General features: G+C 42.2%; 1 protein-coding gene across 1 annotated transcript; it reads right to left on the reverse strand.

Annotated features, from left to right (window-relative positions):
* Window positions 1-1,387: 1,387 nt before the first annotated feature.
* dcn (decorin) lies at window positions 1,388-13,868 on the reverse strand. The gene is made up of 8 exons (XM_078787326.1): window positions 13,645-13,868; window positions 7,651-7,884; window positions 6,032-6,144; window positions 5,301-5,514; window positions 5,122-5,235; window positions 4,781-4,874; window positions 3,822-3,960; window positions 1,388-2,364 (listed from the first exon to the last, which is right to left on the reverse strand). The coding sequence occupies exons 2-8, from the start codon at window positions 7,862-7,864 to the stop codon at window positions 2,164-2,166; spliced, it is 1,089 nt and encodes a 362-aa protein (XP_078643452.1). The 5' UTR covers window positions 7,865-7,884; window positions 13,645-13,868; the 3' UTR covers window positions 1,388-2,163.
* Between the last annotated feature and the right edge of the window lie 1,282 nt (window positions 13,869-15,150).

Below are 15,150 nucleotides of genomic sequence, written 5' to 3' on the forward strand. Positions count from 1 at the left end.
CCGCGACCCTATTCAGGATAAGAGATATAGAAAATGGATGGATGTAAGCACTTGGGTAAGAAATGCATACCAAGATGGCGCCACTGTTCCGGGTCCGCGAGCGTCTAACGTTTGCTCATGTTTGGAGGTGCTATGCTAGCTAGCATATTGGAAATGCGTTGCTCTGCCCTGTCATTTGGAGGTGCTATGCTATGCTATGCTAGCTAGCATATTGGAAATGCGTTGCTCTGCCCTGTCATTTGGAGGTGCTATGCTATGCTATGCTAGCTAGCATATTGGAAATGCGTTGCTCTGCTCTGTCATTTGGAGGTGCTATGCTATGCTAGCTAGCATATTGGAAATGCGTGGCTCTGCTGTCATTTGGAGGTGCTATGCTATGCTATGCTAGCTAGCATATTGGAAGTGCGTTGCTCTGCTCTGTCATTTGGAGGTGCTATGCTATGCTAGCTAGCATATTGGAAATGCGTTGCTCTGCTCTGTCATTTGGAGGTGCTATGCTATGCTATGCTAGCTAGCATATTGGAAATGCGTTGCTCTGCTCTGTCATTTGGAGGTGCTATGCTATGCTAGCTAGCATATTGGAAATGCGTTGCTCTGCTGTCATTTGGAGGTGCTATGCTATGCTATGCTAGCTAGCATATTGGAAGTGCGTTGCTCTGCTCTGTCATTTGGAGGTGCTATGCTATGCTATGCTAGCTAGCATATTAGAAATGCGTTGCTCTGCTCTGTCATTTGGAGGTTCTATGCTATGCTATGCTATGCTAGCTAGCATATTGGAAATGCATTGCTCTGCCCTGTCATTTGGAGGTGCTATGCTATGCTATGCTAGCTAGCATATTAGAAATGCGTTGCTCTGCTCTGTCATTTGGAGGTGCTATGTATGCTATGCTATGCTAGCTAGCATATTGGAAATGCGTTGCTCTGCCCTGTCATTTGGAGGTGCTATGCTATGCTATGCTAGCTAGCATATTGGAAATGCGTTGCTCTGCCCTGTCATTTGGAGGTGCTATGCTATGCTATGCTAGCTAGCATATTGGAAATGCGTTGCTCTGCTCTGTCATTTGGAGGTGCTATGCTATGCTAGCTAGCATATTGGAAATGCGTGGCTCTGCTGTCATTTGGAGGTGCTATGCTATGCTATGCTAGCTAGCATATTGGAAGTGCGTTGCTCTGCTCTGTCATTTGGAGGTGCTATGCTATGCTATGCTAGCTAGCATATTGGAAATGCGTTGCTCTGCCCTGTCATTTGGAGGTGCTATGCTATGCTATGCTAGCTAGCATATTGGAAATGCGTTGCTCTGCCCTGTCATTTGGAGGTGCTATGCTATGCTATGCTAGCTAGCATATTGGAAATGCGTTGCTCTGCTCTGTCATTACAAGCATGGAATTCCATTAGTGTTTTTATTCTTTCAGGAGCAGCAATCCCTGCCTTTTGTCGTTGATATATTCATAAAAGTTTGAACTACGATAAGTGCTTGTGCCTTTTTTTTTTTAAGCAATGATGTTTTTTATACAGCATTTATATACAGTGTCTATACATACAACATTCACACCGACGTATAGGGCGCTGCAGGCACCCTTTCTCGTTAAAACACAAAAGCGTAGCAAGGAAAACAATGAGACGTTACAATAAAGCAGCAAACATGCATAGAACTCTTTAGGAGTGACTTGTGTTTGAATCATATATGGTTTATTCTAAATTTTGGAGTCACGGTCGCTTTCATAATCGGTCACAATCAGACTATTTGGTCCACATTCTGGATGCTCGGTACAGGTTGGCTGCCTGCTCCACAGGCCTCGTCTGCAATTGGTCCAAAAAAAAAAAAAAAGACAGTGGAATGTTTCCGTGCTTAACTACGCTACAGTATGAATGTGAGGATATATTATATTACGGCGTTACCCATGTGGTGCGGTACCTGTAAGCTGTGTTTGCTAGCAACCAAGCCAAGCTAAATAACGGTGTTCTTGTAAAAAAAAAAAAAAAAAAAAAAAAAATGTGCTTGAGGTCCATGTCCACTATGAGAGAGAGAGAGGGGGGGGTGATGGCGGTCAAACACGCACACTTTCACGCGCTCATTTACAAAAGGCACACTTCCTCAATGATTGGGGGTGATGGGAGGCGGGAGGTGTGAGGGGGGCGTCACAGGAGAGGAAGCGCTCGCTCTACTTCTTCCTGTAGTTGCCCAGCTGGATGGCAGAGCGATCGAAGACGCAGCGGAAGGTGATGGGCTGGACTTCCCAGTAAGGCACCGGGTTGCTGAACAGGCTGATGCCCGAGTACATGGCCTTCTTGGTGTTGAAGCCCGGGGGGCAGAAGTCTTCTGTTCCCACCGCACTGATCTTGTTGGCGTGGAGGTAGACCACCTGGGGAGGACGGGATTCAAATCCGTTGTTGAGAACAGTGCTTGGACTTAATACCAACAGGATTTAGCCTAAATAAACAAACATGTATATTACATAGTACAGTATGTGGATACAGCTATCCCAATGCTAAGTCATTAATAAAGTTTGAGATAAAACAAGTCCAAATTATGAGATAAAAAGTCATAATTATCAGAAAAAAAGTTAAAATCGTCACAATCGAGAAAAAAGTCAAAATGACAAGCCAAAGTCATATTTTTATGACATTTAAAAAGTAGAAATTCCGAGATAAAAGATCATAATTATGAGCTCATACATTCATTCATTTATTTTCTACACAAGGGTCGTGGAGGGTGCTGGAGCCTATCCCAGCTGTCTTCAGGCGAGAGGCGGGGTACATCCTGGACTGGTGGCCAGCCAATCACAGGGCACCGAAATTATGAGCTAACAGGTCTTAATTATGAGATAAATACTCAAAATTACAGGATAAGACAATCATAATTATGAACTAAAAAGTTATCATTATGAGATGAAAAGTTTAAATGAGTTTTTTTATTTTTTGCCAAATACTGTATTTTCTGGACTATAAGTCGCTCCGGAGTATAAGTCGCACAAGGCCAAAAATGCATAATTAAGTAGAAAAAAAAAAAAAAGTTGTACTGGAGTATAAGTCGCACAAGGCCAAAATTGCATAATTAATGAGAAAAACATACATAAGTCGCACTGGAGTGTAAGTTGCACAAGGCCAAAAATGCATAATTAGGTAGAAAAAACATACATAAGTCACACTGGAGTATAAGTCGCACAAGGCCAAAAATGCATAATTAGGTAAAAAAAACCATACGTAAGTCGCACTGGAGTATAAGTTGCACAAGGCCAAAATTGCATAATTAATGGGAAAAAACATACATAAGTCGCACTGGAGTATAAGTCGCACAAGGCCAAAAATGCATAATTCATGGAAAAAAACATACATAAGTCGCACTGGAGTATAAGTCGCACAAGGCCAAAAATGCATAATTAGGTAGAAAAAAACATACGTAAGTCACACTGGAGTATAAGTCGCACAAGGCCAAAAATGCATAATTAATGGAAAAAAACATGCATAAGTCACACTGGAGTATAAGTCGCACAAGGCCAAAAATGCATAATTAGGTAGAAAAAAACATACATAAGTTGCACTGGAGTATAAGTCGCACAAGGCCAAAAATGCCTAATTAGGTAGAAAAAAAAAATACATAAGTCGCACTGGAGTATAAATCGCACAAGGCCAAAAATGCATAATTAGGTAGAAAAAAACATACATAAGTCGCACTAGAGTATAAGTCGTACAAGGCCAAAATTGCAGAATTAATGGAAAAAACATACATAAGTCACACTGGAGTATAAGTCGCACAAGGCCAAAAATGCATAATTAGGTAGAAAAAAAACATACATAAGTCGCTCTATAAAAGTCCTACCTGGATGTACTTGTGGTCAGGCATGCCGGCGGGAACGCTTGTCAGAGCGTTGTTGTCCAGGTGAAGTTCTCGCAGGTGGGGGACGTTGACCAGGGTGCCGTTTTCCACCGAGCTGATCTCATTGTGGCTCAAACCCAGCCTGCAGGGATCAGCCGTGGGCGTCACCGTTTGTCATTATAATTCATCTAGTAAGTTTCAGTAATTAGGAAAAATTACGACATGGAAACAACATGATCCCCCCCCCCCCACCCCTCAACCCAACCTCACACACACCTGTCGCTCTTGGAGAAGTAGAGAAGTATGACAAAATGGACAGAGAAGGAAGAAGACAATGGTGCTCTTTGTTCATTGCTGTTCTATTTTCTATCCAAACCACTCGTTTCCATAATCCCACAACGCCTGCGTTCTTCCAAGGAGATAAAGATATGTGGAAAGGAAGAAATCCAGTGCAACAAAAGCAGCAGTCGTGTTTGGAAATAAGTATCCATTGCCATTTGACCAACATTTTATAATTAGAGGTGGTCACACGACAAAAAAAAATTGATGGAATATCCGAAATCAAGCACAAAAGTTCTTCTTTTTACACTAAAAATTCATTTTTCTTGCCAAGCATTTCCACTTTTTGTCATATTTATCGAGAAAATAGAGGTGAAATTACTTAAAATAAGCATAGAGAACATGTCAAATGTACAAAGATGTACTAATACGACTTAACAAAAAAGGTATTTTTAGTCCACAGTTAGTTAATCCCTTTTAAAGCTCATGATATCATCAGTCACTCAAATTTTGGTGCTTTATTCAATATAATTTTGGTATTTTTCTGATAAAACACCAACTTATCACCAGGAGACTAATGGCAAATCTAAATCAGCTTGACAGTTCAACGCCTAATCACCCTTTAATGTCGCTTTATCCTGCTTGTATTTGTGTATTCAATAGAAAATCATCATTTCAAATACTTAGCCAGGTGCTTCAGGCCCTTCAGGTTCTCAGCGGTGACCTTGGAGATCTTGTTCCCGTCCAAGTGGAGCTCAGAAAGTGAGCTGGGGAGACCTGAACCAAAAAAATACCAAGTCGTAAATCCATCAAATGTATCACATGGACCTCGGCATATCGAGTCGATGTCAACTAGATGGTTCAGATTGTCCTAGAAGACGTTTTGCCTCGGACTAGATCTGTCCTATGTCGTTGTTGAACCTGTTCAGGTGAGAGGAACCCACGTCTTCTAAGACAACCGGAACAGTCCAGATGCGATTCCTCGTTAATAAAATCTATCCCATGACGGATCATGCCATGATACCTTGTGGGATCTCCGTGATCCTAGTATCTGCAATACGAATGTAGGAGACTCTTTTCAGGTCGGCGAAAGCTCCGGCATCGATTCCTGCGCTCTTCAGGGGGTTTGAGCCGAGCTCTGACAAGAGAATATGAGATAAAGATAAGAAAATAATATCTAGAAGTGTATCGAAGTGGTCCTACCCATGACGATGACGTGGGCCATTCCCTGGAAGGAGGATTTCTTGATCTTCGTGATCTCGTTCTCGTGGATGCGCAGCTCTTGAAGGCTCTTGGGCATGTTAGCTGGCATCTCCTTCAGCAGGTTCTTGGACAGGTACAGGCGCTGTAGTTTGGTCAGAGGGCTCAGGGCCTTGGCATGGATGTTGCTGATCTTGTTGTTGACCAGGATCAGAGCCTGGAAACATTGGAAAGAATGGAATCATCTACTGAAAGTGATGCAGGGGAGTGAAAGAACTCCTCTGTTTTCCCATCGTTATTGTAATTGGGAGCTGTTGCGTAACCCGCAATAAATCAAGCCGGGACCAGAACCTTCAAATCAAGTATTCACACATCATTAAAAGAAATCATTATTTTCCAAGGTCGTTACCTGCAGAACCGACTAGTGAGCCATTCCGGTACTCCAGACATTTACAAGAGGAGTTTTCATTGAAAGACTGAGCAGGAATTTCCACTCCATCGTCAAGGGCACGCTAAAACTTTTCCATGCGTATGACACCTCGGCAGCTTATCAGTCGTCAATAGTTCAAGTCCACATCTGCAGAAGAATCCCGCTTGTGTAAACAGACAAGGTATGCACACCGCATCTCGTCCGTCAGACAGACGGTATTTATTGCACGGAAGGGGGGGAATAGTTTCCGTGCACCTGGGGACCGAAGGAATGGCACTGACGGAGGATTCAAAGGTTATCTTACATGCAGTCCCTTGAGGTTCTTGAAGTCATCCTCCTTGATCTCGCTGATCTTGTTGTTCTGCAGATCTAGGAGTGTGGTGTCATCGGGGATATCCTTGGGAACCTCCTTCAGACCTAGGAAATATGGAAAGATCAGCATTTTGCGGGCACAATGTGTTGGCAATATGTTGATGAGCAAGTCGTAAAATATATCCAACGTGCTCGGAAAAGGAAATGGAACTGAAAACTAATTTCCTGAGCGACATACCTCGACGCTGAGATCGGGTTTTAGCGTTGCACGATACAACCGAGGGGGAAAGGTTGCAACGTTTTGGCACCTGCGGCAACACGCAATGGGGAGTTTACCTTCCAGAGGCAGAGGCTGTTTTTGAGGTTTTTTTGCATATTCGTCACAAGAGAGTCATATTTGTTGCAGTTGGATGAGTTACTTTTGGGACTGTTATATCCATTTTTTCCACTTTTTCAGAGATATACCTGTCAAAATTTGCATATGAAAATCGAGAGTGTTTTTTTCAAAGGGTGTGTTATGATGATGTTACTAAGTGTTACCCAAGCGGAGTATCGGAGTGTTGATAAAAGTTAAATGCTAGAAGCTATTAAAGCGGGAAAGCGCCGGGAAAGTTTCCCAGTGAAATGGTGCTCATAAAGAGGCTTGAGGCTTTATCGTTACAACATGATTCAAACGTTCATCTATCATAAAAGGTGCGGCACGCCCGGCTTGTCGTAGTTTGGCTGCGGATGACGCAAGAAACTTGTCAAATATGAGGAATGAGTATGCAACTATTGAGCTAGCTTATAATGAATCGTCAGGAAGTGGATAGTAGAAATGTGACTGGCTTCCACATTGTGAGTCATCATGATCGGAAAGCGAGTCATTTCCAACGCATGTTCAACACCAGGTCTGCGGGCCATGGCTGGAGCGTCCGATTCTGATTGGCGGTTGCGTCATCCCGCTAGTCAATCCCAAACTGAACGGCACCTTTGACCCCCGCGGGTCGTTTAGCACCTTTAACAGCGCTGCTCACATGTTTCCAATCACCGTGGAGCCTACCGGCACTTCCTGTTATTACTGTCACCATGACAACGCAGCCACACTGTTTTCCTAACCCTCGCTAAGTGCCACTACTTCATGGACGGAGGACGGAATGTTTATGTATCGAATGTACTGCATCGTCACGGGAATGGACCTGCAGGAAGACGGTGCTTAATCGTTTTTTGGGGTCGGGGGGGTGGACTTCCATCTCCACGGAGCACAGATGGAACGCCACATGTTTGCTCGTTCTTTCCCATCCATTAAAGCCACATCCCAGTGAAGATCAAGCGCCCGTTTTTTTTTTTTTTTTAAACAAACCCAGAGTGGGACTTTTCTAGGATCTCGTATGCGACAAACAGTCGAGAAGATGAGAACATTTGAGCTCCATTAATGTAGGACGGACATTTCTGAGCCAAGTAATTTCCTCCAGATGGATAAAAATTGTGCAAAGTCAGCATTTATTGGCGTTGCTGTGTTGCTGTTTGGATGTTTTCCCAAGAAGACACATCATACTCTTGTGGGTTTGGGGTGTGGTGACCATAACCGAGCCTGGATGTTCACATTTCATCATAAATTCTGCTGCTTACCGAGGTCAGAACACTGGACCACACGCAGGTGGCACTGGCACCGGAAGGGACACTTGGGTCCTTCAGGCATGACGGGCACCTCAAAGGTGTTCTTCTCGTCGGGCAGGGCCGAGCCTGGTTCGTCCTCCATCATGAAGTCCAGGAAGCCGGACTGGCGGAACGGCAGTGCCCAGCAGGCGGTGACCAGGAGCAGAGAGAGACAGGCCGACCTCATGGTGCTGCTAGCAGGGGAGCCTGCAAGAACGAGATGAAGAACTTCACTGAAAATGCTGTCGACTGCGAGATTAGACGAGTGAAGATGGATGTTGATGGAGTTCTCAAAGGGGCAAAGGTCGTAGGTGGAAGGCTAAATGCTGGGGTGTTCCATTTCCAGAGGTTGGGAAACACGAAACTAGCTTGTTGTGCAACCAAGAATGAAAATGACAAAGACGCAAAGACGTTTTGTTTCATGGCGGCCATGTTTTTTTTAGCAATCTTGCCGAAATTTCACCCGTGTGTGCTTGTCACTCCTCTGAAAGTGTGTTTTGAATTTGACTGTGATTTGGCTAAACACCTTAACGTTACTGTGGGTGTTTGTTTGGAGTGTGGTGTGAGAATTCTCAAGTCAATACACTCTGATCTTATATGAATTGAAATGTTAAATGAGATTATTGATATGACAATAGATTGTCATATATTATGACAATAATATATATATGAGCAATCTTCAATTGCTAAATGTACTGCAAAAAAGGTCAGTAAGGATAATTCATAATGCTGCCTACTTCAACCAGTCATGATGTGCTATATATATATCACTATATTGACAGTTAGTATGGTACCCATTATGTCATTGTATGGTAAAAAAATAAAAAAAAAACTATATTAAGAAAGCAGGAAGTGAACAAATGTAACAGTTACTGATTGTAAAAGTACCAGATGGAGGGGTAGGATTTAATAAGCTTTGCTTCTTCTTCCGGCAAAATTATTCAGTAATTAATTAATACATTTTTTAATGCTAGGTACCCCCATAATGATAAAATATTTTTTTTCATATATCAATAAATTAATAAATTTATAAATAAATACTAAATATCTAATAATATATATATGGTCATATCACCTTGTACTTCGGTACGTGACAAAAAATAAAAAAAATTAAAAATAAATAACATTTATAAAATAAATAAATTGCATTATGAAAGCAGGAAGTGAACAAATGTAACAGTTACTGATTGTAAAAGTACCAGATGGAGGGGTAGGATTTAATAAGCTTTGCTTCTTCCTACTCCTTTTGGACATGTGGAACTGTGAACTGATTATGTGATGCATTCAATTGTCATCTGATGCATGTTCAAATAAAATAAAACCATTACCATTACCATTATGGGGTTTAATAACAATGCCACCCAAGTGGTGTATTCGTCAGAAAAGTAATAGCACGGGTAATACAGTAGGGATTCACGTTTTGACCAATTTTCATCTTTTTTTGTGCAACGGTTCAGGAGCAGAAGCATACACAATCAAATAATAATACATAGCCCACTATCACATGTATTGGTTTGAGTATTAGCATTAGTATAAGACGTCTTCCTCCATTCTACTGTCAGTGCCAGTTGACACATACACTCTCTGACCTGGGAAGTCGTGTATAGACCCGGCAATCTTCTTGCTGCGCTTGTAACTTCTTGCTAACGCCATAATGAAAGGGTGCAGACCATAGCGGCTAACAAATGACCTCAACCTGGAAATCCCGAACCAGTATAATGCAACTATCGGTAGAATTCTACTGACCTTGAGTCTTAGGTAAAAAAAAAAAGGTGTAGGTCAAGTGTTGCTAAGTTTATTAAATGTGATAAATCAAGTTTGTTTTGGATTTTAACCGTTAATACAAGCAAGGGTTAACGTGAGGTTGCGCGGATAATTGCAGTGCTCGTCCACAAAAGGGCCGCAACTTTTCACAAACAACCCATGACCAAGTCTCAAACCACTTCCATTCAGGACGGAACGGCCTGCACGGGATTGGTAATCTCCGGACTCCAACTCCGGAGTCTTTTTTTTTTCCAGTCCGTCTGACTTTTAACGCATATAAGTCGCAACAAAGACTTCTTGTCTCCATGGTTAGATCCAGAGGACATGATGTTCCGCTCTTGGTCTGAGTCATCTTGGCTGTGTCAGGCTCTCTTATCTCAGCTAAAGCCCAAATTCAGCAAAATCAACAAGACACTTGGTGGGCCAGCTCCCTCCCCGGGGTTTAGCGATGTCTAGAATGTTTGTTTTGACCATCTTACAGCCGGATTGTTGCGTTCCGAGACACATCTGGCACACGTCTGAAGCATTTCCGACAAAGTCAAAGGGATGCTTTCACTGCTCGTTAGTGAAGCGCATCCTCCATGCTGCCGGGTCTCGTTGACCTGAGTCCCGCCGTCAAACTTTTACCCGTTAAGCTTTCAGCAGCCAGACAAGAACAGTTAATCTTTGATTGTTTAGAACACGTGACCTTCAGAACCCGCGGCCTTACTCCTCAGGCCTCGTTAAGAACGAGCACAGACGTCAAAAAATGCGAGCCGCGACACGCCTCGACTGTCTCTTATCTGTATCGCCCTCAAAGGGAATTGTAGCTAACCTCCACTTCCTCCTCGGACAAAAAAAAAAAAGTACCTTGTTTATGTTTTGTCTTTTCAGAGACTTTGGGATATTTTGGTGATCAATTTTCATAGCATTCCTGATTTTAATGGCTTGTAATATTTCCCAGCTGTGCCGACTGCGTGACGCAGGTACTCGCAGGGACTTACCATTGTTTGTTTTGTTTTTTTTTTTACCCGCCAACGTCTTAAGTTATCCAATATGTTGCTGAAACTTTGCTTTGCTTACTCCCAAACCGATGTTTCAAAACATGAACGCCTTCTGTATTACAAATACAGCACACGGTGGCGCTGTTATGCAACCCTGTCAGCGGGATTGACTTGAAATTTCTCACATAACAGCCACTGTAACTCAACGGTGTTTAATTAAAGCTACACCAAATTTGGTATGAACCTTTCAGGGATGACAAACTTGTGTGGGAATTTTAAGGAAGATTGATTGAAAGTGAATGTTTGTTTACCAGTAAGGACTGGGAAGTTACAACAGGCCGTTAACATCACAGTCAGGAGAAAAATATTGGTTATCAGAACTATTTTTGACAGATTTTTGGGCATGATTGGGCATAATTCCCTCATATCGGCACAACAGTTAGCGGTCTGATAATTATTGTGCATCCTTAAACAGATTAATTGGATTTCCATGATATCCTATGGGAAAGATGGCCTCGGTTTTCATAAATTTCAGTTTTTGACACGATTTAATACAAAAAAAACAAGGTACCAACCTATCAAACAAGATCTGTTTTCAGATGTTATTTTCTGTAAGACAAAAAAATGCCAAAATGGTGCATAGCCAAAAAGATATATTGCTTGACAGTTGACTCTGCTTCATTGATTAGCATCGGAAAATGACCATCTTTGTTTGGTAACAAATATGAAGCCACATTCCCGAATGTTTCTGTGTCTCCAGTTCACTGGTGTGTGAGTGACGGGAAGAAAAGCTAGAAAGCTCTAGACCCCTGAATAGAAGACAAAACATCTTCTCCAACAAACATGATAATTATTGTGCATCCATAGAACGGATGAACTGGATTTCCATGATATTCTATGGGAATAATGGCCTCGGTTTTCATAAATTTCCGTTTTTGGCACGATTTAATACAAAAAAACCAAGGTACCAACCTATCAAACAAGATCTGTTTTCAGATGTTATATTCTGTAAGACAAAAAATGCACAAATGGTGCATAGCCAAAAAGATATATTGCTTGACAGTTGACTTTGCTTCATTGATTAGCATCGGAAAATGACCCTACAAATATGAAGCTACATTCCCGAATGTTTCTGTGTCTCCAGTTCACTGGTGTATGAGTGACGAGAAGAAAAGCTCACACTAGTGTACTGTACAAAGCTCTTAGACCCCTGAATAGAAGACAAAACATCTTCTCCAACAAACATGATAATAATTAATAATTATGTGCAATACAGATTTTTGGCCATGATTGGGCATAATTCCCTCATATCGGCACAATAGTTAGCGGTCTGATAATTATTGTGCATCCCTAGAACGGATGAATTGGATTTCCATGATATCCTATGGGAATAATGGCCTCGGTTTTCATAAATTTCAGTTTTTGGCACGATTTAATACAAAAAAAAACAAGGTACCAGTCTATCAAACGAGATCTGTTTTTATATGTTATATTCTGTAAGACAAAAAATGCAAAAATGGTGCATAGCCAAAAAGGAAATATTGCTTGACAGTTGACTCTGCTTCATTGATAAGCATTGCTCCAGTTCACTGGTGTGCGAGTGACGGGAAGAAAAGCTCACTGTACTGTACAAAGCTCTAGACCCCTGAATAGAAGACAAAACATCTTCTCCAACAAACATGTCCAAATTGTAGGTTTCTTGTGGGGTCTTTTTCTTGTCTTCCTGCTTTGTTTCATCCACCCCCACCCCCCCAAAACCCATTCCCCTGTTGATGCCCCCCCCCCACCTCCTTCTTAAAGAATGGCCCCAGCACTCCTAATGATTCCCAGACAGGAAGCAGATCTCGCAAGAGGGGAGCGCGTAGCGCCATATTCCCTCCCTCGACTTTGTCGCTTTCTCAGCTTACAAGTCTGGACTTTGACGAGCGTTCTTGATGATTTCTTTGAGGAAGTTGCGTGACGGCCATGTCCGTCCTTTTTTGGGGGGTAAGGTATTTACAAGGGTTTTTCAACCTGCGTCGCCTTTCACCTCCTGGGTAAACAAACAAAGCACACAGCTCCGTTCTCCCACGTGGTTGCATCCATGACCTGCACATTAAAAAATGTGCTGGGTGTGGGGGGTGGGGGATGGGTGGGGTGGGGGGGGGGGGTCTGTTGGGATATTTGGACAGAAGATCTCAGCCAATAGCACATTTCTTTGGCATGTACGAAACATGACTCAATTAATGTTCTCCATCCCTGTAAGCCATCTTCTCTACCCAGAAAGACATGTGGCGCATAGCATATCTCGGGGCCTCCTCCTTCTCCTCCTTCTCCACCTCCTCCTTCTTCTTCTCCAAACCTTCCATTCACTCATACTTCAAATGTTAAACATCTGCTTGGCACCACTGCATCTTTTCATGCATTAAACACTGATTGTCCCCAATTTCCATCCCAGCTGAGTCCGATTATGACTTTTCTTCTTTGGCCTGCTGGCAAAGAGGATGTGATGAGTTAGAGATAGGGGGGGGGGGGGTGCCATTAAGGGATTAACGCAGGTCTGCGTATTAAAGCTAAAAACAACACATCATTAGTGTAATTATTAGTTATTGTGGCCTTTTGGTCTGTTTTTTCCATGTTCTTGGTTGGATCTTGATTCTTATCTGTCATAATGGCCCCCAGGCCTGACTTTGGACACCCCTACATTAACAGCAGGTGGGGGCCTTTTTTTTGTTTTATTTTCATCTTCAACTTGAAGAGCTATATATATAAATAAACTTGACTTGACTAACTCGGACGAGGCTTCCAAGTGGCGCCATGATGAATATTAATGGGATGAATCAACACAAAGACTTCCTGCGTGTTGCTTCAGAGGCAAAACAAGAACATTTGAGCAAGAATGTTTCCCTTTCTTGTTCATGTAAACAGAAAATACGATTTTTTGAGCCTTTTGGAGCAGGAACGCAGGAGGTTCCATATGGGGTCCATCCAAACAATCCATCCCCGCCGTGTCAAAACAGCCCATTGGTACGCTGCCATGAAAGGCAACACATTAAGAAAGGCCAATTGGAGTTTTTTTGGCCCCACCACACCCCCCTTTTTCCCAGGGCTCTTTTCACGTTTCACTCGCTTGCATGCATTTGGGTCCCTGATGGGAATTCCAAGTGGACGACACAACTTACACGGAATTCAAGACAATTACATCATCATTTTTAAGACGAAGTTAAAGGATGCAACCTACCTGTTCCCAGGAGAAGCAAGGCGAAGGAGTTTTGAGTAACGCGGGGGTGGGGGGGGACTCCCAAAAATCCAGTCGAGGCGGCGAGTGAGCGGCTCCTCGGGCCTTTTGGGATAATTGGACTCGGGAGCGCCGATCGGCGTGGAGATCAAGCAGGTGTGCTCTGTCACAACAAGGGGAGGGGAGAGAGAGAACGGAGGAGAGAGAGGAAAGGGAGGAGGGAGGGAGTGAGGGAAGGAGGAGGAACAATCGGTGGAGCCTCGCGGGGAAAACAGCTGCAAAAGGAAAGGAAGAAAGGGAGAGTGGAGAAGTGAGTGAGCTGGCATGGAGGCGCTGGACATCTGGTAAATGCTAGCTAGCATCTTCTGTCCACGTTCAACTCCGGGATGCCTTCACACTTTGTCACCTTCGCTTCCCTTTAAATGACCTCTGATGCCTTCGATGGTTGCTTTGCTCAACGTGTCAATCAAACAAGCGCTTTAGAGATGGGTCCGCTTGCAAGTGCATACATTGTGGCGCTCTTTAAAAGTATGTTTTACAAGCTTTTGGGGAAATTTTAGCTGGTAAAATCAAAATCTCAAATGTATTCAGCCCAGCAGATGGGATTTGGGTTTGGAATATACTAAAGTGCTGCACATTTTGGGTGAAAATGTATTATTTGGTCTCCAAAAATAGGCTGTTTTTCCCACGGAAAACGTGTTTTTCTTTATAAAATATTTATTATTATTTATAATAATATTATATATTATTGTTTAAATATTATATATATTTATATATGATATATAGTATTATTAATTATATATTATTATTATTATTATTATTATTTATTTATTAAATATTTCAACAAAAAAAATCCACAGAAGCTTCTCTCATTTATCCAAATTAGTAGTAAAAATCAGTCTCACTCACCCAGACAAGCTATTTTTTTACAACCAACCTAAAATAAAATTTTTTATAGATTTTGTTGTCCAAGAATAGTCAAATTTTCCCACAGAAAAAAACATCCATAACCAGTCATAAAACATAAAACACTTATAAATGACTTTTCCCTTCAAAAATAGTCCGCTTTCCCCAGAAAATACAATTCATTCATCCAAAAAAACTTAAAAAAATGTTTTTTTCCCTCTAAAGTAGGCCAAAAAATCTAATTTGATAATAATTAAATTAAATAATAAAAGTTTGAATAATAATTTTTCTAAATATACGCCATTCCCCCCCCCCCCCCCCCCCCCCCCCCCACAGAAAGCACATCGCATTCACCCAAACTTAAAAAAAGTTTGGCTGACTTATTCCGGATCCTGATCAGGTTTGCTTAAGTTGCCTCCATGGACTTCCATCTTTGGTCCAGTCCAGTTCTTCATCCTTTGCACGCGTCTTTTCTCCGTTTCTCTTAGTGAAAACTAAACAGCTTCGGAGCATACACACACACACGCACACACACCAGGTTAAAGTGCAGACCACACACACACACACACACACACACACGGAAGCCCCCAAATGTGTGAAAAG

The sequence above is a fragment of the Doryrhamphus excisus genome, linkage group LG2 (genome assembly GCF_037039965.1).
Source record: "Doryrhamphus excisus strain RoL-2023G ecotype Guam linkage group LG2, RoL_Dexc_Guam_v1.1, whole genome shotgun sequence".
Classification (NCBI taxonomy): Eukaryota; Metazoa; Chordata; class Actinopteri; order Syngnathiformes; family Syngnathidae; genus Doryrhamphus; species Doryrhamphus excisus.